At 39.9% G+C, this 27,797-nt stretch overlaps 2 protein-coding genes and 1 long non-coding RNA gene across 3 annotated transcripts; 2 read left to right on the top strand and 1 right to left on the bottom strand.

Annotated features, from left to right (window-relative positions):
• Positions 1 to 37: 37 nt before the first annotated feature.
• Positions 38 to 15,706, top strand: LOC135423104 (putative short-chain dehydrogenase/reductase family 42E member 2). Its single transcript, XM_064673003.1, has 12 exons — positions 38 to 4,757; positions 6,096 to 6,331; positions 8,262 to 8,357; positions 8,992 to 9,052; positions 10,129 to 10,247; positions 11,056 to 11,131; positions 12,038 to 12,120; positions 12,644 to 12,781; positions 13,237 to 13,302; positions 14,117 to 14,180; positions 14,542 to 14,615; positions 14,831 to 15,706. Exons 1-12 carry the CDS (start codon positions 4,661 to 4,663, stop codon positions 15,032 to 15,034), a joined length of 1,314 nt encoding a protein of 437 aa, XP_064529073.1. The 5' UTR covers positions 38 to 4,660; the 3' UTR covers positions 15,035 to 15,706.
• LOC135423107 (uncharacterized) lies at positions 14,213 to 16,768 on the bottom strand. Its single transcript, XR_010434706.1, has 2 exons — positions 16,241 to 16,768; positions 14,213 to 15,514 (listed from the first exon to the last, which is right to left on the bottom strand). It is a non-coding gene; the product is annotated as an uncharacterized LOC135423107 (long non-coding RNA).
• A 29-nt stretch (positions 16,769 to 16,797) lies between these two features.
• Positions 16,798 to 26,790, top strand: LOC135423105 (putative short-chain dehydrogenase/reductase family 42E member 2). The gene is made up of 12 exons (XM_064673004.1): positions 16,798 to 16,907; positions 17,822 to 18,052; positions 18,565 to 18,660; positions 19,544 to 19,601; positions 19,994 to 20,112; positions 20,647 to 20,722; positions 22,143 to 22,225; positions 22,838 to 22,975; positions 23,961 to 24,026; positions 24,681 to 24,744; positions 25,397 to 25,470; positions 26,045 to 26,790. Exons 2-12 carry the CDS (start codon positions 17,912 to 17,914, stop codon positions 26,291 to 26,293), a joined length of 1,164 nt encoding a protein of 387 aa, XP_064529074.1. The 5' UTR covers positions 16,798 to 16,907; positions 17,822 to 17,911; the 3' UTR covers positions 26,294 to 26,790.
• Positions 26,791 to 27,797: the final 1,007 nt, after the last annotated feature.

Consider the following 27,797-nt stretch of genomic DNA (forward strand, 5'->3'; position numbering starts at 1 on the left):
TTTGTGTGCAGTGAATTAAAGACAAATGGCTAAACCAGTTGCCACCTCAAAGTATGTGTGCTTCCCCTATGAGAGGAGTGCTGTTCTCACAGCAGAAGTGGGTAACTTCCATGTGGAACAGCTCATCTACTGCCATAATTTAGTTTCCAGCTCCTGTGCTACATTGAACTGGTGCACATGCTCATAAAACCTTCGTATGGACTGGCAGTTCAGAAACTCCTTTGTTGTGCTTCAGGGGACAGAAACTTCCAGAAGAAGGGTGGGACAGCTTGGCATAGTAACAAATTCCTCCATCTAAATATGCCTGAATTTGAGTCAACCCCAGAAACTGATTCTGCTCCAAAGGAAGGTAATGGCAGTGAGTGTTGTGTCCTTTGGAATTCTGTTCAGGAAGAATTGCTCTGTGCTATATTAGTATATTGCCTACTGTGAGCATATATCTGTAACCACAAAGTTCCAAGACTTTTGGCACCCAAATGTGTTAACAGAACTAAGTCACAGGAATTTTCATTAATTGTTTTAAAGCATCTCAGTCAGATGTATATAGAATACTTTTCATTCCATTGAACCTCAGTCCTCTGAGAAACCATCTCAAACAGATGCATATGAGATGTTTGCTTATGGATTAGTTTAAATAAATAAATAAGACAGAGAGAGGAAGAAGGGAAAACAATTCCAGAAACCTGCCAGCATCAGAAAGCACCTTATTCCTTCCCTGTCTCTGTTACAATAATGATAATCTAGGGTTTAGGTAACTATACTGAATGCATTGGTGGAACTACTGTATGAGGACACTGGTAATCTCTCACTCATATCATGTGAGACTTCATCAGTTAGAATCTTAAATTCTACCCGGAATTTGATAGGTAGTTTAGGCTGACCTTGTAAGCCACAAATTTACATCCTATGGGCTGCCTCTGTCGTCATGGCCACATTTAATGTGGTACTAAGGCTCTTTCTAAACAACTAGCAAATAACAATCTCTTCTAGAGGGTTTCTCCATTTTTATTTCCTACTTGGAAGGTTCTGCAGCTTTTGTTATGATTTCTGGGTTAATAACAATAGAGGTGAATGGAATTTTGCAAATGACACCTGGTAGAAGTTATGCCAAGGTTTTAAACTATACCCAGTGGGCACAGTGCAAAACATCCTCCTCTTCTGTCCATCCTAAGCCACCTCCCATGCCCTCAGAACTCCTCCAGTGGTTTTTGGGATGAAAGTAAACCATGTAATAGTAATGTTGATCTGTACTTCTCTCTAGTGCAACAACCATTAGAAAACCTTTGAATTAAGAGGAAACCTGTTGGAATTGGTCTTATAGTCCTTTTAAAACCTGCATCTATATACTTCATTCCTGTGGCTTGTTTTCTCTGTGATTCCTGTGTGTAAGAAGCCAAGCTGTGATCCCTGCTAATTATATAGAAACCTGCCTTTATTCAGTACAATTTAATGCAGTATTTTTATTTATGATGCATTTGTATTCTTTCCCTTCAAATATTGCATAAACTGTTGCCTTTCTTTAACAAGACCTAAGAGCTGATAAAGGGATGTTCACTGCTGCTGTGAGAAGTTGTTTTCTTTCTTCCTGTAATTCCATCCTGACTTGGCAATGCAGGCTCACAGTTATCATTTCATTTGACCTGTAAATCAATCTGTGTAACATGCAAAGCAGCCACGAATGCAAAGGAAATGAGAACAAAGTCACGGGAAAAGCATTTTATATGACACATTCCAAGGCTCTATTTATGTGTGCTTTATTCCTTCCATGAGGAAATAGTGAAATATGCAGAATTGTAACTCAAATACACAAAGAAACAGGAAAAAGGAAGGAATAGAGACTGTTTATGTATGTTAATGAAGAATGGAGGGATTTAAGAAGAAGAACCTGATCTCTCAGCTTTGTAGCTTGGAATAAGGATCTGCATCTTCTTTTCCCTTCTGGTCTGGACTTAGAGCATGACATGGGTAAGTTGCTTTGCCTCTGTGTCTTACCCTTCTAACTTAGCAAGGAATGTGAAGAATGTTGCATTATCATAATACTTTGGGTATTAAATTACATCTGTTATTGCATTAATTGGGAAACCTTTTTTAAGGATGATGTCATGCCTTAGAAATATTTGATAGGTACCACTGTTTAGCATTGGGTTATATGAAAAATAAATATTAGGTTTCCTTTAATTCAGATACCATGATTTATCTTTTTGACCAAAACTTTTAAGCACAGCAAGACATAATTAGAGGAGAGTTTCATTCTTTTCCCTTTTTTCCATTAACATTGCAAGACCTTCTGATTTAAATGCTTTTTAACATTTAAATGTTTCATCTTCTCTCAATGAAAGTGTGATTCCCTTACCATTGACACTTCCCTACTCTCAACTCTCTGTTGGTTTAGACTCAGTCCTTGCTATGAGGGTGATTGGTTTTGTAGTCACAAAGGGATTAGTACATTTAGTCAGAAGTACTCAACAGATCTGTCCACACTTCTCTGGGGTTGCAGAGGGGATCAGTGATGTGGTGCACTGTCCAAACAAGTCTCACCACTCTGAGTTCACAGATTGTGTCAGTACATGTGATGGGGCATCTGGATGTGAACAAGTGCACAAGGAGGTGTTCAAACACATGACGAGTTTGAACAACTCTGCTAATTTAGGGCTTAGATATAGAATTTTTAATAAGTCAAATGAAAAGAGGATATTTTTATGCTGCAGTTATTTCAGCAAAATCCTATCCTTGAGTAGCTTTAAGAGAGAGCTTAGTTTCTGAAGCTTTTCTGCTATTCCCCTGCCCTTGGGCACTGCAGAACACCCCATCCTGCCTGTGACTCATGTCAAACATCCAGCTGTCACCTCCGCTCACACCTCTGCCGAGCTTTGCACGCTTTGGTACGTCTCTGTTAAAGGCTCTTTTCTGCACAGTGTCTTCCACACAATTAAAAACCCTCCTTCAGGTTCCTGTTACCTCAGAGCTGGAGCATTGCTCCTGTTCTGTGGCCTAGAAATGCAGAGCTATGGAGTTAATGGGACCTGCTGAGTGGAAGGGACAAAGCCCTGGTCTCACACATCTGTGTGGTACCTCTCTGCGACCCAGCACTGCCCACAGAACCAGCCCTGGGACAAGACTTTGTAGGCTGGAGACAGACACTCTCCTGTCTGTTTTAGGCCAAGTCCTTCTTGCTCAATTCAGACCTGCATCTATCAGCATGTAATTTGAAATGAACTTGTGTAAGACAAACTCTCTGACACCTTCCTGTTGTGTTTTATACAGTCATCTCCTGCAAGTACTGCATGTTTTTTTTCTGTGTGCCTGCATGAACTGGGACTGGTTATAGGAGAAAAAGTAGAAAAAGGCAGTCTAGAGTTGTGATTCAAAAAGCAAGCTCAAATCTTAATGCAGCAGCTTTTCTCCTTGTAACTTTAGCTTCTGTTTCTTTCAAAAATACTTAGAATGATGCATTAAATAAAATGTGGTCACCCCTCTTCACTGAAGTCAAGAGAATACAAAATAGCACTTCTGAAAGCTCCTCTGAGGTGTCCTTTTCTGGTGGAACCAAAGCCAAGTTAAAATACTCTTTGTTGAATTTCACCAAGAAATGAGGGATTGATATCTGTGAATCAGCTGACCAGCTGCTCTGACTTGTGGAGGAGTTCTGGAGTAGTTCAGGGGTAGAATGGGCACTTTATTTCTTGCATTAAATGGTAAAAGCTCTCAGTGCTGTGGACAGCTCAAAACAGGGAATTTGGTGGTTTTGGGGTTTTACTCTGTGCTGGATTTGTCCCTCATCCAGCAACCCAAGAAGTGCAGATTGGTGTCACAGGCTCAAAAAGGTTCTGGTTCTAATGCCAACTACAGGGACTTAAGAACATATATGTTATGCTAAAATATACTTGCCTAGGTGTCAGTTTGAGTTCTTGTCAGCACATGAACATTAAATTACATTTAAATTGCAAGGCCACCTGTGAACTTGAGATATTTCTAACATGCAAACATTGAAAATTGTAGTCATTTATATTTAGATGTGGGAGTGTTTCTTTAGCATCTTAACTACTGCTTTAAGACTTTTAGACACACCCTTTTGAAAATGTTGGCTTTGATTTCTCATTGTTCAATTTGTAAAAGGATATTTGTTTTAAAAGGGCTTTAAAATCTTAGGATCAACGTCTATAATTGTTAATCATTTAATTAATTATCATTAATTTAAAATGTATTATTTAACAGTAAGTCACCTTTCCATGTTGTGTTGTCTATGAGTTAATTCACTGCCTTCATTCATCTTGGAAGCCAGAGAACAACCCTTGTGCCTACAGTTAAGCCTCTCTGCAAGTACAAAATTGGGTTGGGGATGAAGACAGAAGAGTCAGGATGGAAGTGCTGGGTACCACTGCCAAACTGGAGTTTTGTTTCTTCTCTAGTCCAGTTTATCTACAGACTGGTGGTACCAATAGTGTATTTGTGTCGCCTACTGTCTTATACTTCTACCAGGTAACAGTAAGAGGGTCTGATGTGGAGAAAATATTCTATTATTTTCCCAAAAAGGAACGTAAATTATGTACAAATTAAGCCCTGCCCTTTTTTGGCTTGCAGCCCAGCCACCAGCTACAAAGGAGCAGGAAGAGCAAAAGGGCCTGAGCACACATGAACATCTCTGTGCTGAGAGCACCTGATGCCCTGGAGTTACAAATTGTCCAGCAAAGAGACCTCTCCCCATCTCACCTGGCCAGGAAGGACTGGGACAGCTGACAGCCAGCATTCTACCAAGGGTACTTACTACTTCTTTAGCTAATTTTAAAAACCTGAAATGTTTGACTCTAACTTTTTATGGGAAGTAATTTGTTCAAATATTTAAAGTGACAGGGGAGCTAAGAGCAACTCCCACTGCATGCACTGCCTGAGATGTAACTGTGCTCATCATGCAGAATACATTCATAAACCAGAATAGCTCCTATAAATTCAGAGAAAAAAAAATTACCTATCTGGAAAGAAGTATTTTCTTAAAGAAAATCGTTTGTGTTCAAAATTTGATAACAATTTTCTAATTCCACAAAGCAGATTAATATATTAATGCCATTACTGCTTTTTAAGAAAGAGATTTCTAGAAAAAAAAACCTTTAAACTTTTTTTGTACAACCTCTGTCTTAGTTAAAATGTAAGGAGATATTAATTACAAGTATTCAAATATATACCATTTTTCAAATGTCTTTTTGTGGTATTTGTGATAAGCTTGACTTCAGTTCTCTTTATAGTGTATAAAAAGATGCTTTTCCTCAGAAGACCCAAGAGGTTTATATGGCTTAAGACTACTGCACAATCTAGAGATGCAAATTTATGTTTCCTTGCTTGAATAGGAGAGCATACTTGGTTTAGTTTTGTTATATTAGTTCTAATTTAAATTGTGTTTGGAAACTTGGATTTTTTTTATTTTTGAACTGTCAGGATATTTTTCAACATAAGGAGCTTGCATTTTACACTTATTTTTTACACTAGTTTAGCTGTATGTAAATGCCCTAATGAGAACAATATGGACAAGTTAGTGAGAACTGGACAAAAAACTAAATGTATTTAGTGTGTAACCAGAGAAGCTTCAAATAGAAACAAATTTTTATCGTTGCTGAAGAACTGTGACCCAAATGTGAAATAAAGTGAATTTTAAAAGTAGAATGCATCCTTTCTTATATTCCTTATCTAATGTGTTGGTTTATTTTCCTGACTAGTAGGGTGGCATCTACTTGGCATTAATATGTCAGAAATCAGTGAGTTTTCAAGAATAAAATGTTTGATTAAACCAAGCTTTTGAAAATGTAATCATACCTGTTAAGGTTAGGTAATTATAATGGCTCTAAAGTCTCTTTATTTCTATATAATATGAAACTTCTGGGTATGAGGAAAAAACTGTATCTTGGAATATAAAAGTATTCAGACTCGTTACTCATTGTACATAGAAGGCCCATCACCAGAATTATTACTGTATACATTTTAAACATGTTAAGATAATACAAATAGAACAGCCACAAAAGGGACATTGTAACGTGAAAGTCACTGAAATTACCCAGATCTCAGAGTGCTGTGCAGGAATTTCCATGAGATCTTCTCTGTTGCAGTCGTGATGCCAGAAGGATCCCCAGTGGAGCTCCCCAGCAGCCAGGAATGTGAGAGCCAAGGGAAGGAGCCTGCTGGGCTGCTGGGGAACAGGAGCACAAGGACAATGGTGACAGGAGGCGGAGGCTACCTGGGATACAATCTGGGATGTGCCCTGGTTAGGTCAGGAATTGCTGTCGTTCTGTTTGATGTACGGAAACCTAAGTGGGAGATTCCGAACGGAGCCGATTTTTTCGAGGTACGTTGAAATCGCGTCTTTAACAGCAGTGAAGTAAAGTTATCCTGCTTGTATGCACAATGAGGCTTCCTCTTAAGGATTTAAAAAACATTTCCTGAAAAGCCTTTGAGGACAAGAAGTCGTGGTAGAAGGTGCTCACATGCATAAGTAACTGATGGAGAGATGGCAAACAGAGTCCAGTGGAGTGTCTGTGTCCCCACTGACCTTCTGCAGTCCTGTGAGGGAGGTGCCCCCCACACTCATAGCTCACCCCCCTGAAACAATGGAGTGACAGAGTTACTGCTCAGGGAATTATTTCAAGGAAAAGGTGAGAGACAAGGCAATAAAAGTGCTCACAAATGCAGAATGACTGCTGTGCAGAGAGTGATTGAGGAAACCAGGATTTCCAGTCTGGGAAAGAGATGACTTGGGAGCAGGAGAGCTCTACAAAGCGAGTGGCAATTGACATGGATAGGGATTGACTGCTCACTGTCCTTCCTGGAACAAGAAGGAAAGGCCACCAGGGGAAATGAGGAGGAGTCAGTTCAGTACAAAGTGACGTTGTTTTTCGTGCAGTGGGTAAAGCATGTGCAAAGCCTCACCAAAAATTTACTTCCTTTGGAGATGACTAAATAGGTAAGCTCAATTAGGCTCAAGAAATCTTCTGAATGAAAATACTTAGAGACTAGAAGAGTATTCAGGGGGAAAGTGTCACATATCCTTGCCCTGTTCGTACTTTTCCCAGGACACTCATTTATTAGGTTTTGATTCTTAACAGTTCAAATTGGTGGAGTGATGGCAATTTACATCTTCTAAAGGAGACTCAAGATCTCACAAATGATCTTCTGCAATAGGGTTTTTTTATAATTCAATTTAAAAAAAAGTAAATATTACAAAGTATAGGTGAGTTACCTGGAAAATGGAACTATGGAGTCCTAGTAAATAAAGTAATAAGTCACTTCAGAGATCTGAGCCTTGATCAGTGATTTGGGGATTGTTAATATTGTTTATCCTCATTAGCTGCTTTAGCACTGGGTAAAGGGTGGGAAGTGTAAGTCAGCCATATTTGTGAAACACTTTGCCAACCTCAGAAGAAAAAAGTTGAGAGTTAAAGACTGTTAGATTAGCTCTTAATATTACCTCCAGCTGTTTCTTTGGAGATTATTCTATCAAGTTCATTAAAGTAACTAATATTTAATATTTTGAAATATTATATTCTGAAAATAAAAGTATAATATTTTTATTAATATCTGTATATATGTGGAGTATTATTAATATAGTATTACCTGGTATACAAAAATGCAATGTAGTGTTCTAACCCCAGCATAGCATTTGATATTGGATACAGTGTGGGTTCAGTGATACATAGGATTTCATAAGTGTGATTACAATACACTACTGTACACTAATAAAATATTCAATGCATATAGTGTGTACTGCTTTTTAAAATCTTCTACAGAGCTGTAATTGAAGTTATCGTACAGTGCACCTAAAATAAACCTTAGATGGACAAAGACATTTGTGAAGACGACACAAATCCCATCCCAGGGTGCTAAAAAAGGGGTTCTCTTATTTGGTGATTCCCTGGCAAACAGCTGAACCCTTCCCGCTGTGGTTTATTGTCCCTGGGGCTTCATTCTCCAGCACTGGAGCATGTGCTGCTCCCATTCAAGTCAGACAAGTTCTGCCAGGCTGCAGGACTCAGGGTGAAAATACGCATTATAATCGAAGCCAACAAGAGTCGTGTTTGCTTTGCAACAAAACACTGACAAAATCCTTAGTCACGGATTTTTCACCCTGTTTATAATGGGGTTTTTTAATGCCAGTTAAATACTGTGAAAAATAGATCTAAATATCTTTAGGTTTTCATTAACAGCCATAATTGATGTAATTCTATAGAGAATGTAAGCAGCTCTACATGTCAAAAACTCATTCTTCTCTCATTTTCCAGGGAGATGTGAGGGATTATGATGCAGTGTTCAAGGCATGTGAAGGGGTTGACTGTGTTTTTCACGTGGCTGCATGTGGAATGTCAGGATTAGAACAAGCAAGTACTATTTTCCCAATGTTTTCTGTTGTTATTTTTGAGAAAGAAAAAATTGTCTGCATGTAGCAAAGAATGTAATTCTATGATATTTATGTCAGACAGAAGTTGGTTAGAAAGGTCAAGTCATCCATACAGGCAACAAGGGAGGCATTCCTTAAATAATAAATGTCAAAGCATAAACCTAATGTACTACAAAATATTTTAGAAAAATGAGATCATAGTTTTAAGATCTTGGAGAAGAAGGCTTATCCTTTTTTTTTTTATGTTATCAAAAAAGTCATGAAACTACTCGTTTATTTCTAGAAACAAGACAGATTGCACTGGAACAAGACTTTGTAGAACCTTTCAGGGAGCATAACCCCCACCTGTAATTTTTGTTTCTGTATCATGGATTATCTGAGGAGGTGACAAAATGTTGAAGCATTATAATTTCATTTTAGATGCATTTTATCTTTCATTTTTCAACTGAACAAGACTAGCAAAATGAGAACTGCCAGAGATCCCTGTCAGACAGGCAGAGAACTGTAACACATCACAAAAAGGCCTCAGCTGTTCTACATCTGGCAATTGTAACAGTCATATTGTGAATGTGACTTGTTCCATGAATCAAATCTTATGCAAACTCTATTTCCAGCTTCAAAAGAAAGATCAGATTGAATCCATAAATGTTGGAGGCACAAAAATAATAATTGATGGTAGGTACCTCACTTTTGTTTCTTTGCATCTGATTCAAACCTAAGTGTATTGTAAATACCAAAGCTACTTTCTCCTTGCTTTTCCCTCAAAAACCAAATGGCAAAAAAAACAATCAAAAAGCAAAAAGGGCAAAACCAGTTTTTATTTAGAGCAAGTTTCATGCTGCCTGTGTGTTATTACTGAAAAAAAAAAAGCAAAATGGAGTAGTAGGCAAATAAAATTCCACGTGAGTTAGAGGGAAGAGGTTCCCACATATTCCCATTTTCCTACCCCAACCTCCAGACTCACAGAAACATGTCATGACAAATTTCCATAGGCTCCCAGCAAAGCAAGAGTCTGGGAGGAGCATGAACCTGTTCATCTACATTTTAACAATAGATGTTAGTATTCTGTTTGGTTCCAAATATTTACAACACAATAATTTTATTCGTTATTTTCAAAAGGAGCCAACGACCCAGCTGGACAGACAGCTCTGCAAATTCTAAAAATTCCTGACTTTGAATATTAGTTCTTTAGAAATATTGTTAAATGAAGAGGAAATTTATGTTATTCAAGTTTGCAATGACATATGCAGCAGAATTTAGCTATAATAACACGACTGGAATCTGTAATTAAGGCTTTGTTTTGTAAATAATATTAATTTCATTTGCATTTAAAGCACTACTGATTATACACTGGCAGTGCTATACCACAACAAATGCTCTTACTCATGTCCTTTTTACTCCATTTGTAAAGTGAACATGTTTTAAGAATTGTTTCTCAAGGAGGAATTTTTCCCCCACAAAGAGTCCTCTGTCCAGTTGGTGACTGCAATCCAGTGGTGATATGATTAGTTACCCAATCATAAAACATCTGGTGACCACCACATGTAATATTTGCATAGCAGATATTTGGGGTGAAAAATCCCATCTGAATGAAAGACAATGCTATATTAAATGATAATGTTAAAATTAAAATATTACTTTTTTTTCTATAAGCGTAATGTTTGCTTTCAAAAAGAGAAGCTGCCAGTTCATGTGTTATTTCTCACTCTTTATTTTTGTTTTAAAATAATTTCTTTTGTCTGTCATTGTAGTCTGCAAACAAAGAAATATCCCCAGACTGATATACACCAGCACAGTGAATGTGGTGTTTGGAGGGAATCCTATTGAAGAAGGAGATGAAGAAACTGTGCCGTATTTTCCACTGGAAAAGGTCTGTTGTTCATGTGATGGTGTGGATTTACTGTGCTTGAAAGGGCAGATTGTGTGAGGCTGCTCTGAGGGAAGAAACTGTTTTACTGTAGGTCACATCAAATTCCATTAAATTATTTTTCATTAATGTAAATTGACCCATGATCAATGAAGAAATAATCAAATCATAATGGCTTTTGGAATTTTCCATGGTATATTTTCCAATATAAAATCTGGCAGTACAGAATTCAACAGATAACTAGTCTTGTGTGGACAGGTAATCACTAAACCAGCATGTGCCAGCTGTGTCCAGAGTCCTATTGTTTAAATACACTTGGGTGCAATTTTTAAAGTTCACACTGAAAGATACTATTTGGGAGAGAATGATTTATAACTTCCCAAATAACTTCAATAAGAAATGGAACTGTTTTTTGGAAAGTCTGAATTTTTAATTTCATATTTAACTTACTGTTTTTATAAAACTTTTTTCAATTCAAAAAGGATAATTTGAAAAAATATCTGTCCCACCAGAACATTTGGCTTGGGAGTAATTTTTTTCAGTACATCCAGCACAAAAAGTGAGTGAAGTAAATACTGGTGTACTTAAATTCACTCTGAAGCTAAATTTGTGCCTCTAAAATATAAGTCTGATAAGTTTTTTGTCATAAAGAAAGTATATATTTGCTAAATCTTGTTATTTCTAATCATGTTTTGCTCAGCTGATATCTAGGAGCTGGCTAGATTGAAATGTTATCAGTCAAAAACAGTAAGTTTGCCTCTACAGATGCAATAATGTGATTTAAAAGATTGTATTCTGCCTTTCTTTATAGCAATTTAATCATTATTCTAGAACCAAGGCAATTGCAGACCAAATGGTTCTTGCTGCTAATGGAACTTTACTCAAAGGTATGTATAAAGCATTTGGGGTCTTCCTATCATTAGTAGTGCTAATGGGTTTTGTTTTCTCATTTATCAATAAGTAGAGGATTTTAACTGAAGTGAGGGTTTATTTTGTTGCAGGTATCTGGCAGGAATAGCAGCAGTTTCTTTAACAGATTGGCAATATCAGGTGACTTCCAAAGTTGCACCTGCAGGAATAGTTGTGGCTAAAAATCTATCTGTACATGGCAGGGGAAATTTTTAGATACATATTTTGCTATTCCTACTGATTTCTCTTAACTGCAAAGTTGGCAAACATAAATTAGGTGGGGATTCAATTTTAGCATCCTTGATTAACTCCTGAGCAAATGCCTACCCCCTGTTACTCTAGCCAGATACAAGGTGTCATTGTGCCTGTTCTCAGGGGTCAGAGGGGTCTGCTGAGTGATTCACTGGTCAGACTTATTCATTTTGATTTAAAATATTCAAACTCATCTGAAAGCCTCTGTTTGGGGGACCTCTTCTATTCCTTTGTGGTGCCCCTGAGCTGCAAGCAAGCCAGGTGTCTGGATGTAGCAAATGGAATGATCTGCTCCCAGTGTTGCATGTGTCTGCAGGTATGGACAAATATAAGTTGTAAACTTATCTCTGTAATAAACAGCAAAAGCCAAACAACCAGGAGGAAAGCTTGATTTGCCCTGTTCCTAATGAAACTCTTCTGTGGGATTTGGCTTTTCAGGCTCCCAAGCTCAGGCCTTTCACAGCTACTGAATTCAATTTCATAGGGAAATGAAATCAAGTTCCCAGGAAGCCGAATCACACAGAATGGTCAGACTGAGCCTTTATTTTGATAGTGTAAGATTCAGACAATGTATGTCAGCCATGTGTTGATATCCAAGCTGTCTGAAGGTCCCCTGTTGTTCTCTCTCCCAGGAGGGGACAAGCTCCACACGTGTGTGCTTCGCCCCCCGGGCATCTACGGACCCGAAGAGCAGCGGCACCTGCCACGAGTAGCCGTATGTGTTTTGTAGTCAGCTCTGGAGGACACCACAAGTAGTTGTAAGGGCATAACACAAGTGGAAGTACCTTGATTGCAGTTCTTAAGCGTTGCTCCAGGAAGGCTGTTGTGAAAGCTGGGTGACAGGGGATGTGACACAGAGTAACAAACAGCACAGACTGAGCACTGCAGACACGGCCAGGATCACCTTGCAGTGAAAATTAAAAAATGCAAGGCTGAAATGCCATGGTAGAAGAAGTAGGTTTGCATCCCTGATCGTTTAATGGAAATGTTGACTTCCAAATATGCACTTCAGTTTCTGCTAAACACTCTAATGTCACCATATTTGGCCACTGCCTATCAGTGCAACAGTCTTTGATTCATGAAACCACCAACTAGTTTTTTTTTCCTTGTGACACATTTCTTGTGCTGTAATTGTACACAAATACAGCAAACTCTGAGTATTTGGGCTGAGATAAAATGAATGTTGTACTGCATAATAAAGGAATAACATAGTTATCACATGTTTTCTGTTTCTACAGATAAACATCCAGCGGAGACTTTTTAACTTCAAGTTTGGGAATCACGAAGTTCAGATGAACTGGGTTCACATAGGAAATCTAGTACAAGCTCACTTACTGGCTGCTGAGGCTCTCACCTCTGAGAAGGGTTATGTAGCTGTAAGTAAACAGTATAATAACTGTGTCCCAGTAGCTTTAGCTCTCAAATAGGTTTAATTTTTGATTTTTTGAGATCAAAGGGTCTCCAAAAAGTCATATGCTAAATTCTCAAAAATGGTGTGTGGCTCCAGAAACACGTGGACAGTGCAAATGCAAACACATTTGGCTCATGTTTTTTTCTGGTTTGAAAATATATAATTTCCTGGTTTATTGGAGGAAACAGTATTTTTAACTACCATAATATATTCACCATCATACAGGGGGTTACCCAAAACTGTGTTTGAGAGCACAGTGAAGTGCAGTGCAGGCAGTTTGCTGAGCTGCTCTGTGTACATTCACTGTGTTCGTGCCGGTGTGTCACTCACAAAACCAAGACATGGGTAGGTATGAGAGAGAAAGGAATGCCATCCTATGTATAGTGTTTTTCTAACTGTTTTTCTCTGCTTCTTTAACAGAGTGGTCAGGCATATTACATCCACGATGGTGAAAATGTGATTTTCTCTGAGTGGATCGTGCCCTTGGTACGTGTTCAGCTCAGAGGCACCTCACAGGCTCTGGCCCTACTGCTGGCTAAAAACCATACAAACTAAATGAAGTGCAGGGCATATTAATTACTGAATGACTTAACATCAAACTCAGTCCTGTTCTCCCTGCATGTCCCGAAGTTCCACTGGCTTTCAGGGAAGTTTTGGCTATGCATAAGTGTGGAATTTGGCTTTACTGTTTTGAGATGATTTAGCCAAGAGGTACAGAACCTTCTGCAGAGCAGCAGCATTTCTGTGGAGCAAACTCACAGTGCAGGGCGAGCTCTGCCACGGGCATCTGGCAGGTTTCTCAGAGTCATTGCTGATCTCTGTCCTGCCATCAACTGCAGCACAGAAGGGAAGCCCATTCAGAATCTTATCTTAGAAGCTAAAAAGAGGCAACATTATATTTTCATAAACACCAAGCTGGGATTTCAGGAGCATGCCAAAGTTTTAATCCTACAACGCCAACACAGGGAATTCCTCTGGGAAAATTACTGCAGTAGAACAATGGGCCTGTATTTAACTGTAGGGAAGGATTCCACCCCGGGTCACTTGCCCCTTGGAAAAGCCTTGTTCCCCCTTTACTATCCAATTGCATTTGAAGGGTGGAAGGTGGGCACCAAAGAATGAGTAGTGGGTTTCAATTGCATTTCTTACTACCAGTATTGATAGGAAGACTAGCTGGAAAAAATTTTAGATACATGTTTTATCAACATTCCTTTTTGTTTTCCCTTCCATTTTCATGCTTCATGACACGCTCAATTTGGTATAAGCTCTCTCTTATTCTTTCCTTTTATATCCTTTCTAGTTTGAAAAATTAGGCTACAGGAAACCCTGGATACATATTCCTGTTCTCCTGGTTCATATAGCAGGTAAAAGAAATAAAATACATTCTTAATTACTGTGGGCTGTATTTTTTTTTTTTTTTTTATTCCTAGAAAGCTCCATAGTGGTTTTATAAAATGATGGGACTCAAACTGTAGGAATTACGTAACTTAATATTATTCCAATAAATAATAATCCCTTGTGCCATTTGGTACTAATTACTAGATAAATTTTAAAGGCTATTCATAAACCGAGTCCATCACGTACTTTAGAAGTTAAACCCTGCCTTCTACCACCCTAATTGCATCCTCTGATATCAGTAGAAATTACAGGATGTGCAATGTCAGCATTGTCTCAGTTTATTGTTATCCAGCCATCTGTCTCATTAAGTAACTTTGTGTTTCACAGCCACTGTGATGGAATATCTGCACCTGATACTAAAGCCAGTTTTCAGCTTTACACCTTTCTTGACAAGGAATGAGGTAAATATATATAAAAAGAAAGAATGTTTATATATTTCTGACCAAAACTCTCATGAAGTCTGTGATATGCCCTTTGGATGCAGACAGGATTCTCTGCAGTAGAGTTCTGTTTGCTGTTCTGTTTCCATTGCAATATCATTGTCAATGTATTTTCATCCAAGTTCTAGAAAATCTGATATTAAAGTCACTTCCAAAACTGTCCTTTTGGGTTTCAGGTGTGGAACGTTACTGTAACTCACACGTTCCGAATAGACAAGGCACGAAATCAGCTTGGTTACAAACCAAAGAAGTTCTCATTCGCTGATTCTGTGGATCATTATCTCAAAACAAGACCTACTTGCCAAGAAGATCACACATTCCTTAAAATGGTGTTTGTTTTTGGCATTATGTTAAGTTTGATCATTCTTTCTTTCTTCTGAAATCAAGTAACTCCCCACCTGTTCCAGAAAACCTCGTTTTATTTCTGAGTATTAATGATCTGGTCGCGGTACATTCCTCAGCCACCATGGACTTTGTTACTGTTATTACTATGGTGACACCTCTCTGACTTCCTTAAGAAAGAAAAAAAACCAAACAAAAAATAATCACAAAAGTGAAAACATGGGACACATCAGGAAATGTTCCCCTGGAACAACAGCATCACAAATCAAAGGCGTTCACCACTAACAGGTGCAGGAATAGTGTTAATGGATCTTCATTAATTGATTGCTTCATGCTGAGAGGGATTTTCTAAAAATGATAACTCAGGAGGGTGAGAAGCTGGAAGAAGAGGAACCATCGTAGGACTGCAGTGCTGCCACAAGTCCAGCAGCTCCAGTGAAGAAAAGAGTGACTAAACAACTCCTCTGATGAAGCTGCTGCTACAGCTACTGTCTGTAAGTCTGAGGAATTATGGAGACCTGGGAAATAGGACAAAAATATGGAAAGCAAATATTTATAAATAACAGGTGGTGAGAGGACTGAAAATTGTATTTATATAAAAATAATTTTATTGTTCAAAAGCTTTGTAAAAATGTAATAAATAATATTATGTGTGTTTGTAAATCAAATAATGTACATTCAAAGCAACAATAAATAATAACTGAACCAAATACTGTTTTTAAAGAGCTTCTAGGAAGGGGGAGGAAGGATACTTAAGATCTTGGAGTTCAGCAAGGTGTTCCTGCTGGAGTCATGTTATCTGCAACCCTGTACCAGCGCTGGCACACGCTGTGCCTTCAGGGAATTGCCATTTGGGGGTGAGCAGGCAAACCAAGCACCAAGACATGAGGGAGAATCCAACCTCTCTCTTTTCCCCCTTCTTAAGACTTACATTTGTTGCTTATTGGGTGGATTGTACTGCCTGAGCTACATGTGCTGGCTTTTATTTGAGTTACTCCTGCTCTAACAAAACTGCAATGTGTCTTTAAATGATTAAAATTTAATATGAATGTTCAGACACAGCACAGCTGTAATAGAAGAGGTAAACGTGTTCAAAGCTTAATTTTTGCCTGGAATGGGTAACTCTCAAATTCTGCAGCTCCTGACCCATTTCCCTTCCTCCCAGGCTCGAATGACCACAGGGACCCACTGCCAGCTCAGGTGGTCAGGGCCCTTAGTCAGTGCCCATTTGTTTATGATTATACCCTCCTCCTTGGGAATTCCTGCTGTTTCAAAGGTGTCTTTGATGGTCTGCACCACTCTGAGCCATGTCCTGCCACTAACTGTCCAACCGCTAAGTAGGAGGTGCTCTTTTTTTTCCTCAACAACCCGTTCAACAGGTGTCTGTCTCAGTGTGGACGGAGGCGTCACTACCAACAGGATGCGAGTGAAGACACTCGGAGGTAAGAGCCACCCCAGGGTGCTGTGGGATGAGCAGAATCCCAGGGGTGCTGTGGGATGAGCAGAATCTCAGGGAGGTTGTGCAATCCCAAAGATGCTGCCCAGGTGAGCAGGGCCCAGGGGTGATGTGGGACCCCAGGGGGCCTTTGGGGTGGGGGGGTGCGGTGGGATGCCAGAGATGCTGCGGGATGAGAGGGACCCTGAGGAGCCCGGGGGCGGTCGGGCTTGGGTCGGGGCCCCCCCGGGGGTCGCTCCGGGCGGTGTGTGGGGCCGGCAGGGGTGGTCCCGGGCCGGACACCAGCCGGGAGCGGCGGGGGCTCTCCCGGCACCCGTGAGGGCTCTCCCGGCACCCGTGAGGGCTCCTGGGGCGGCAACGGCCCCAACGGCCCCGGCCCGAGGCCGCGCTGAGGGCGCGGGGCCGCCGACCCTCGGAGCACCAGAGCCGGCGCTGCGGCCCCGGGCCATTCGCAAGTGAGATGCAGAGACTCCCGGCGGGGCCCGGGTGGCTTTGAATGTTTAATCGCGGCCAGGGCAGGGATGTGGGTGACGGGGGGAGGCGGCAGCCACAGCCTCTGAAATGCCCCGGCTGGCAACGATGAACCCATAGATGGGCAAGAACCTCCATGCTCGGGAAATAAGTGATTCGCTGTTAACTTTTTCTTAGTGCACTCATTGACCCTTTCTTTCAGAGCAGCTATTTTATTCAAGTTCCTCTCAAAAGCGAGGGGATTTGATAACCTCGTTCTCTGATATACCTTCTAAAATTATAAAGTAAGGATCAGGCATTCCTCTTCTCTCCTGAAACACTCATCTCTCTCAACTCCATCACTGCCAGTGGTAACTACACGGTGTATTCTTAATTTATGCTCAGCTGCTCCTACTTAGAAAGGAGCTGGAAATACCACTTCCCTCAGATGTCTGTCTTTGGGGACGAGTGGAAGAAACATGGAAGATTTCTTTTGCTCTAGGGGACATTGTGTTTGGCTGCTGTTCTGCCTGGCCCTGCTTGCTTGGTTTTAAGCACAGAAACTTAAATGCAATTTGTTTACCTCTAGAGTTTTCCTGACAGTTCAAGAGTTCAAATTCAGTTATGACCCCTATAGCACATCGGTCCCTACAGCCATCTTTGAGTTGTGATGCAGACCAGGATGAACTGAACTGAGCCCAGACTGTTTCACATAGCCAGTGATTTCTCTTCTACTAATAAAAAATTAGGATCTGTACCATTATTCTAATTTTGACCCATTTGTGGAAAAAATTTGAATTCACATTCTCCATGTTAGGCAAAAATATTTTTTTTGTTTAGTTTTTCTTTTATTATTCTGAATGCCATTTGCAAATTAAGACTTAGCCCAAAACATGCAACCTTTGTTATTTATTTTCAGGATGCTATCTCTAGTATAGTATACGGACATTTGAAATGTTTGTAAAACTCCAAATGGAATGGAAATGCTGCAGCATTGAATAAAACCAGTATGAAAGCTGTGGTGACAGGAGGTGGTGGCTATTTTGGATACAAGCTGGGATGTGCTCTTGCCAGCAAAGGAGCTTCTGTTGTTCTCTATGACATGAACGAGCCTATTTGGGAAATTCCCAGTGGAGTGATGTGTATCCAGGTATGATCAATTGTATTTTCCCAGCAGTCAAAATTAGTTCATTTGCCTTTTCCATAACATTTTACTAGTTTTCAGAGAATCCAAATAGCTAATTGCAAATTATTTCAAATTCCAATAACCTTTTTGACTGTGTGAACATCCCACAGGAATTCTGGTGAAGGGATTTTAGTATATCTGAAATATGGAAAGCAGTGAAACCTGTAACGTGGAGCACAGAGCAGTTCTGCTCCTGCCTCCTCAGGACCCTGCCCTCACGTGTGCCTTAGTTTAATCCCCTGTAGAAAAAATACAGGAGTATTATGAAGCTTAATGAATGTCTTTAAAGCCCTTTGGGTTCTGTGAAAGCAAGGTATGATTGTCAGCAACCACTGGGGTGGGCCCAGGACGTACAGCCCATACAATTCTAAATATGCATTATATATATGGATTCCCTCTGTGCTAACCCACTGTATGACAAATGCTCACCTGAAGCTTTGATTTCAAGTCCAAATATGTTTTCTTATGTATTACAGGCAGACCTCAGGAATTACTGTGCCATACTTGGAGCCTGTGAACAGGCTGACGTTGTGTTTCATGTAGCTTCATATGGAATGTCAGGAAAAGAGCAAGTGAGTCCAAACAGTTCTGGTTTTTTTCTGGGTGACTGCCCATAATGAGAATGAGAGACTTGATGCTGTAGCACAGCATAGTATATTTTATCTACCATAGTAGAGTGCTCTGTGCAAACTGGAGTGCCCCCTGCAAAAAGGCTGCTTGCAGAATGATTTCCTCTCCATCAGAGGCTCCACCAGCAGCCTGGGAGGGTGTTTGAGATGGAAATGGCATTGAAGAGTTCTGAAACAGCATAAAGACAAAAGGAAAGACAAGAGAGGCTGGTTCTCTCCAAACCCCTGATCCTTCCCTAAACCTTCACAAGGAATTCCTAGGTGTAAGGTCAATGCGAGGAATAAAAACTGCACTAAATTATAAATTATATATCTAAATTATAAGGACCACTGTATTTCAAGTCAAGGCAAAAAGCTCTAAGAGTGTACTCTGAGTCACAGTTTTTATGATTAGAGTTACACACATCCCCCTTTCTTACCTTATTTAATAAAAGGAACTTCAGTAATTACCCTGTCCGGATAGAACAGCTCACTCAGAGCTGTTTGCCACTGAGCAATGCATAATGGGAATTGCTCTGGGCAGAGGCCACTCATCACTGAAGTGCTAATGAAACACAGATATTTAACATTTAACATACCAGGACATGTTTCTTGGAAGCACTGTGATTCTCTTTGCTTCAAGCAGACTAGTCTGCAAAAATACAAGAAAAATACAGGCATAGCTTAAAAATAATCATTTGACTACGTGAAGTCAGAAACAACAGTCTAAAAGATCTTTTTTATAATCAAAGCACTAAATTAATTACCTTTATTTGAGGACATTAGAACATCCTCCATATTGAATTTGCTATGTATTCAAAAATGCACAATTTCTTTCTTTTCCTAGTGGCAGAAAGAACAGATTGAAAGCATAAACATCAATGGAACAAGATACATCATTGATGGTACGTATCTAACTGTGCCATTGGGTGTTAGTAGAGCACATCAAGTATCATATACCATTTAGAGAAAGCCAGCTGGTGTTTTTGGCACACACTATTTGTTACCAAATGCTTTACATTGTTGGCAGAAGATGAGGAAACGTGTCATTGCTTTTTATGCTCCATTCTATGACAGGCTGTGATGTGTCAGACTGGGATGTGCCACAGAGTGAAGCACTTGGTTCCACACTGATGCCTTCCCTTTAAATATGCTTTGCCTTTCAACTCACCAATCACAGAATGGAAGGATTTCCCCTTTTAAGATTTGACAGTTTCTCAGAATAAGGTTATACAAACTTTTTTTTCCCACATTGTTTCATTTTCCATAAAGTAATTGGCTTTGTATGTTCCTGCAGCTTGCAAAGAGCACAACATCTCTCGGCTGATCTACACCAGTACAGTGAATGTGGTGTTTGGAGGGCTTCCCATTGAAGATGGGGATGAGGAATCTGTGCCATATTTTCCACTTGACAAGGTATTTTGTTTGTACATATTTTCAAGTTTCCTCTTCGTTTATTTTCTTGTTTCTGGAAAAGCCTGGAGCTTTTATGACAATGTTTTACCTGATGCCAGAATCCAAGCACAAGGAAGGCCAGGTTGGATGAGAGTTTGAGCAACTTGATCTAGTGGAAGGTGTCCCTGCCCATGGCAAGGGGGTTACTTCAGAGGTAATCTCTTCAAAACTTGGCTTTTGACTTTTCCATTACCTGAAGAAGAAATCCAGATTACAAAGTAGTGATCAGTTACATTCCTGGCAGCATTCAAAGTATACACATATTTATTGCTTCTTAAATGTGCTGAAATTAATTAACCAGATTTGCATAAACAAAAATGCCTCCTTACAACATGCACGTGTTTTACCTTAAACCTAATACCTAATTAGGTATTTGTATTTTTGTATTTTGAGGTATTTGTTGCCATTTGCTAAGTAAAAGCTAATGGAGAAGAGATGCCCCTCTGCCCTGTCATTCCAAGAACAGATAAAAATGTATTTGCTTTTTCTCTGTAGCACGTTGATCATTATTCCAGAACCAAATCCATCGCAGAACAAATGGTACTGGCAGCTAATGGGACTCCACTAGCAGGTACTTTTATCTGAGCATTAATTCATAGCAGAATTTACGACTCCTCTTCTTGTTCCCCCCCAACATCCTGTCTCCTGTATCAATCCTTCCTTAATTATGAAATTAAGTTATCAACCCCCTCTCACAAACTAAAGTATTTTCACTTAAAAATTACTTCTAATTGTTTTTAAGTTCCCACAATGTCCACAAAAGGTTTTAGCATGGTAGCAATGAGCTCAGGATGTTAATGGAAAATATTAAGACAGCTAAATTAAACAAAGCCCATTGTTTATTGTCACTGTTTTATGCAACAGAAGTAAAACATGAATGCTGATTAAATTGTTACACTCTCCATGCACCCTCAAGTTATATATTAAAATCTGAAGTAGCCACCTGATACTACAGCCTGGAATTATTTATTAGTGCTTCCCAAAGTTTTCCATGTTGAGGAAGCCAGTTATACACTTGAGTACTTAAGCTCACCTGTGAGATACTATAACTACCAGTGCAAAACAAATTAATGTAAAGTGCAACATGATTCTATGTGACCAAGTGATACTGAGCTAAATTTAGCTGTAGACAACTTACAGAAAAAGACTCACTTGATACTTGCAGAGGGCTATAAGAGATAGAAAGTCACTGATGGACATTTCATCCCAAGAGAATTATTTTGTTTTAAAAAAATAAAGGTTGGAGGGTTTTTTGCCTCATTTCTTTGGCACCTCTTTGCATCAAAGCCCCTCTTAATTTTAGGACCAATACACAGTTCTGCATTTGTCAAGGAAATTAGAACCACTCGGTGTTCCAAACATCCCATTTTGATCCTGTGCCATAGCAGGACTGAGTATTTTACATGTTTTCAAGTACTGTTCAGAGCAGTTATTAGCAGATGACGAACCAGCCAACCGATGTACTTGGGAAGTGATTGGATTTTATGATCCCACTGGAATTGTCAAGTGTCTCCATCAGCTCTAGTGGGAGCTGTGCCTGCTGTTGAGGGAACCTTTCAGCTCCACCTTGTACTGATAGGGAGTCACTGCTTCCCAGCAATAATTTTGGGTGAGCTCAGTTGGTTTCATTTCGCTTTCCAACATATTTTTGAATAACCTGCTCACTTCACCAGCCTCATCACCACAGCTGGCACATTCATTCACTGCTCTGGCACAGAGACAAGGGACTGGTTAGAAAGAGTTTTTGAAATATCTAGTATTTTCTAGTAACACAACTATGCTGGAAGGACCTCTCTGAATATTACCTTGCTATTTCACATGTTCTGATTCTCCCAAATTAATATCTGACTACTAATACAGCACCTTTTTAAGACAGCAAAATTAATTTATTTCAGGGTAAGCTCTGTTACCACAGCCTTTGGTTCATACAAACAAAGATACAACATAGTCATGTGAGGGTCACTAAAGAATGCTCTTATCAAATCTTGCAGGAGGTGGAATACTCCATACGTGTGTTATTCGCCCCCCAGGAATCTATGGACCAGAAGAGCAAAGACACTTGCCAAGGCTAGCAGTATGTGATTTTAATTTTCTAACCAGTAGAATTTTCTAAGATACAGGTAGAAAGCTGTAAGGAGCATTACTTATTTGTAGTATAAATTGACTGACCTTACTGGGCAGCAATTCAACAGTTTAGTTGTCTGCTGGGTATATTATAACCTTCTTTAAACAGGCATTTCATTACATCTGTAAAGGGTGTACCTTAAAAAAGCCTTTTCTTGAAATACAAGCACATAAAAATCCAGCTTTATAATTTAACAATTACTGTAAGATTCAGGCCAATCCCTGATATTTCAAATGTCTGTTTACATGCAACTTACACCAAATGGTTTAAAATATTAATGAAAAGAGATACAGCAAAATATCTTATTTCCAGTCTCAACTATGAACAGCTTTCACTGTCCAATGAAACAAGTTAGGGAGCTGGAAACACTTTCTGGTACAAGAGGTTACTGAAAGGCAATGTTTTTAGAGCTCTTTGTACTTCTCTTGTTTCTTTTTGATTACAGAACTTTTATTTTTTTGTTAAGTAGAGATAAACCTACACTTCGCTGGACAAGGAAGTGCACTGTACCTCATTTTAAAACACATTTTGCTCTGGTTTCATGTTTGTTTGTGTCTACAGAAGCTTATTCAGAGAGGGCTACTTAGCTTCAAGTTTGGGGACCCTTCTGCTAAAGTGAACTGGGTGCATGTAGAGAATCTTGCCCAAGCTCACATTCTAGCTGCTGAAGCTCTCACCCCCCAGAAGAACTACATAGCTGTAAGTACACAATAAAAGCACCACAGTTTCCATTTGACAGTGGACCCTGTGCTATAGTAACTCCTGTAGTAGCAGTAATTAGTGTTATTGTCCTTCAGCTTATGTTGTTGTCTGTGGCTTTAGTTGATAAATGTGCTGTGAACAGTGTGGGACTGGGCAGCACTGGCTGTGCAGCGTGTTAGGAGTTGGAATATCCAATTCTGTAAGAATATCTCTATCTTTGCATTGGTTTAATATAATATTTGCCATTTCTGGAAGATAAGCAAAGAATTGTCAGATATGACAGTGGAAGTTCAGGCAGATCTACCCCCCCGCCCCTCCCCTGTATACAGGTCCAGGTTTAATGTTCTGAACTGTGATGATCAGTTCTTCCCATACCATAGCCAAAGGAAGCACATTTCATTTGGATTCATTGCTTTCAAAAACAGTTGCAACTGTTTTCCTCCTTGTAAATACAGGTTTTTATTCACATAGAAGCACTGCCCTTAAAGTCTATTAGAACGAGTTTCAAAGTGGATTTAACTACTATTTCTAAAACCCTAAAAGCAAAAGGGAAAGAGGGAACTTAGCCCTTGGTTTACACAGATGGAGTCTTACAGATCCCAGTGAATCTCAACTAGACCCAGAGCAGAGCATGTCCCACCCTTTGGTGGGTACCTGTCAGCAGCACCAGTGAGATGCAGCACCACCTTCAGTGGTGTCTCTGTACAGCCAGTGCAGCCACTCTGAACAGGCACATCTGCAATAAATCATTTATTCCAGGGCATGTTAATCACACAAACCACCTGTCCACCAATTTCACTGCACTCAACAGTGCAAGTGATTGAAACACAGGTGGACAGCTTGTGACTCACATGGACATCCACACATGTTATAGTGCTGTGTTATTTTGAAGCTATTCATAAGGAGTGAGATAAAGAAAAAGAAGTCAATATATATGCAGTATTATTTTTACTAACTTGTCTCTTCTCTACTTCTTTAACAGAGTGGCCAGGTGTATTTCATTAATGATGGCGAAAAATACAACATTTTTGAATGGTTAACTCCACTTGTAGGTGCCATATATACTCATCTCCAAATACATTAATTGCTTTAACTGTATGCAACTCCAGCTTTTGTGTGCATGTTAAATTCTGTATGTTTGCTTTGGGAACTCTCTGAGCGTGGGTTTAATTCCTGCTTGAATCTCAGTGTGATCAGCACTGTAACAAAGCCCACCTAAAATACTGCATTAAAGCAGCTGTTTTCCCTGAGAGCAAAGGACCATCTACACCAGTGTCCTGTTCTGAGCTGCTATTCCCTTCATTTTTGGGCCATGTAGCTGTGAATGGTGGTTACTTTGGGTGGATGAAAAATATAAATCTTAAGTATTAATCTGTAATATACATTATTTTCAAAGTACCATTTTATTTTTAATTATAGTCTAAAAACCATAAATATGTAACAGTGTTAAATTAGGTATCAGCACACCATGAGATTTCAATCAATTTTTGTAAATTCCCTTTTTTTAAGACTGATACTTGAAAATTACATGGTGTCTGCATGTGACATTTAACTGGAATCCCCTTAAAAATGAAAAATAGTAACAGCAATAATTATTTTTTCTGTTTTATCAGTAAATATTTCCACAAATATCTTGTATAATGAAAACTTAAAACTTGTTTGAAGTTTCTGGGTTTTCCACTGGTTTTTTATTCTCTTTCAGTTTGAAAGATTAGGTCGCTGGAAGCCATGGATACGTATTCCTACTTGCTTGGTTTATGCATCAGGTAAAATATTTTATCAACATTTCTCTTTCCTGTCCGTGCTACCCTCATTCCTAACTGTAATATAATGTTGGGTTTTTTAATTTGCCCATAGTTTCCATTTTCATGCATAAAACCAATATGCTGTGGGCTCATCTAGTGTGCAGCAGTGTGAAGTTCAGCTCTGCACAGTATGTTGGAACTAGACTGATCTCTTATTGAAGTCCCAGAAAAACAGGTTTTATGTAGTATTTAACAGATGTGTAACTTTGTGGAGTTAATGGTGTAAGTATTAAAAGTTAAATGTGAAAACCCATGACTTCCTGAAATATGCTGAAGAGATCTGCTTTGCTGCACGTGTGAATGTCTCCATAATCAATCCCCATGTGCAGCTCAGTCAGAATCCCACTGAGTTCTCTGTTGTTGCCACATTTTTTATAAAGTCTCATGACCTTTTCATTTGACCTGTGCCCAACCCTCCCAACCCTCTTCCCTCAAGGACAATAATTAAGATCAAATCCAGCCTCTTGTGAGCAAGTAGTCTGGTGATGTTAGTGATGGTGCTCTGAGGTCTGTGATGATCCTTCAGGAGTATTTACAGTGTGAGATATGCCACAGTCATCATGGCAAAGCAAGTCACTGCTCTTAACTCAAGTAGAAATCTTTTGTTATGCAGCCATGGCAATGGAATACCTTTATCTGACGCTGAAACCAATTGTTGAACTGTCCCCAGTGCTGACCAGAAATGAGGTAAAGTCTGTTTGTAAACTTCCCTTAATTCCCACGGGTTTAATACATGTTAATAATGAGGTACACTTTAAGTCAGTAGAAAGTAAAATCCACCCAGTGCTACTTCAGCTTCTACTTTCCAGAGCAAATCCATGTACAATTTAGGCACTGCATTATGCTTGTTGCCCTGATTTTGGAAAAGGTAAAAGCTTATGCTTGCAATGGGGAGAGGCTGCTTCAGCTTCTCCCTGCCACGGGCCAGTATTCTTCATGGCTTTGGCTGGGCCCTTGGAGGCTGAGAGCTGGCTTTGATCTGCCTTCTTGGGTACATAAACAAGACAACATTTGCAGAACATTTTTTTTTTCCAAGTTTTCAAGTCTTATAGATTCTGTTCTGCAGCTTTTACTGCCTGCTTGGGCTTTCTCCTTTTGAGCGAACAGTTTAAAAATAATGTGATGGATGTCAATAGGACACTGATATAATGTTGGGGGGGTTATTTTACATTTCCTTTAACAGTGTCTTTGCTACCATTTACAGTTTGTTCCAATTGCCTAGGTATTCATACCTTTGTATGTTGACTCTTTTGCCCTGTAGGTACTGAATATTTCTGTAACTCACACATTTAAAATAGACAAGGCACGGACTCAACTGGGGTACAGACCAAAGAAGTTTGTGTTTGCTGATTCCGTGGACCACTACATTAAAACCACACCAAGAGGCCGGAACCATCACATCCTCCTCAAAGTTTTGATTCTTTTCATTGTTATGTTCAGTTTTATCTGTCTTTCTTTGGGATGTTATGGCCTTTCACTTTTGCGTTCTTTTAGAGAAAGACGATACTGACTTGCCTAAGCTGGACATACTCAGTCACAGCATTACCACCCAGATCATTCCAATCTCCACTATAGTCACTGGCCCCAGTGCAATAAACAGGCAGCTATTTTTAAATTTGCAGACAGAATCGTATAACATCTCACTAGCTGCACCTGAGAAATTAAAATACAGTAAACTATTATGGCCAAATCACCCAAACAGACCAGAGTCAGGATTGTTGCCTCTATTTCACATCAGAAAAACAACTTTCAAAATTGATTGCTGAAGTGAATGAGAACCTGCAGAAAGAACAAGAGCTACAGCCAGCTGAAACAAAAAGACTGACCACAGCTTCTGCCATGACTCACTACCACTACCTTGGGGAACAGAGGAACCAAGGAAAGGACAGCCAGAACAGGCTTCTGTGAATAACACACACCAGCTGTAGAGAGACTTCTCGCTGTGCAAATTGGTGAATTAGCTGTTTCAGTGCATCTGAGGGAAAATAAAAGTGTACTTCAAACTTTGCTGAAATGTGTGCTGTGCCTCTGAATGCTGCTCCAGAACTGCTCCCTGCCCTGCCCCTAGTGCAGAGCCATCTGTGACAGCACCTTGCAGTTCACAGGGTTAAGGGTTACATGCTGTTTTTCACAAGTCAAAACTGGGTATTTTAGTTAAATTGGAAGTTACTAACGAAGTTATTTTAGTTAAGTGCATTTATGTCACAGTACAAGAATCTGCCACTATGGGTTGCCTGGATCTTTGCACAGCTTCCTTCACCTCCTGTAGCTATTGAAGACAACAACTAACAGAGTTTAGTTGCTTCTCAGCTGAACTTCAGGTGCGAGTGTGTTTTTGCATGTAACTTCTGAAGCAGTTGAACTGAGCAAATCCCTACAGCCACTAGAGTGAGCACAGTGCTTCTGAATTACTGCTCAGCTAAAATGGGCTAAAAGCACAGGCGCTCCGGGAGGCACCGGCCCCTGCCCACCCGCTCATGGTGGGAATTTAAAACAGAAATCCCCTTCCCATCTGCACCTTTTCCAGCCTGGGGAGGAAAAGGTGTTATCTTCCACGTGGAGAGAGAACAATGAAGAGCGTGATCTGAATGGGAGAGCTTGGGAAAAGACTAGGGATGAGATACAGAGGAATCACGGTCTGGGCAGGGGCAATAATCATAGATAGATTTGAGAATTCTGGAGAAGGTGGGAGCGCTGACACCTTCCATCAGACCAGGGCAGGGAGCAAAGCCCAGGGGCAAGGTCTGCGGGTCAGGGCTGCAGTAATCCAAACACAGCGAGGAAAGGCAGAACTGCCGAAATTAGGATTTCTCATTTCATTTTAAAGCAAAAGACACGCAAGGAAGACATTCCACTGTTGCCAGTACTCAACACAATGCCTATTATTGGGTTTTATGGAGTGTGCCCGACAGCGCCCCGCAACCCTCGCGGCCCCGTGCCCGGCCCGGCCGTGCCCTGCGGGCCCCAGGCCACCCCTGCGGGCCCCGGGCCACCCCCGCGGCTCCGCTGTGCGA

This window comes from Pseudopipra pipra, chromosome 16 (assembly GCF_036250125.1).
Source record: "Pseudopipra pipra isolate bDixPip1 chromosome 16, bDixPip1.hap1, whole genome shotgun sequence".
NCBI lineage: Eukaryota > Metazoa > Chordata > Aves > Passeriformes > Pipridae > Pseudopipra > Pseudopipra pipra.

Excerpts from the sequence above, each read along its gene's own strand:
- LOC135423104 (XM_064673003.1), top strand. The coding sequence starts at position 4,661 with ATGCCCTGGAGTTACAAATTGTCCAGCAAAGAGACCTCTCCCCATCTC. Across the intron at positions 8,358-8,991 it reads GAATGTCAGGATTAGAACAA|CTTCAAAAGAAAGATCAGAT; the intron begins GCAAGTACTATT and ends CTCTATTTCCAG. Across the intron at positions 13,303-14,116 it reads CTGAGTGGATCGTGCCCTTG|TTTGAAAAATTAGGCTACAG; the intron begins GTACGTGTTCAG and ends TATCCTTTCTAG.
- LOC135423105 (XM_064673004.1), top strand. The coding sequence starts at position 17,912 with ATGAAAGCTGTGGTGACAGGAGGTGGTGGCTATTTTGGATACAAGCTG. Across the intron at positions 22,976-23,960 it reads CCCAGAAGAACTACATAGCT|AGTGGCCAGGTGTATTTCAT; the intron begins GTAAGTACACAA and ends CTTCTTTAACAG. Across the intron at positions 24,027-24,680 it reads TTGAATGGTTAACTCCACTT|TTTGAAAGATTAGGTCGCTG; the intron begins GTAGGTGCCATA and ends ATTCTCTTTCAG.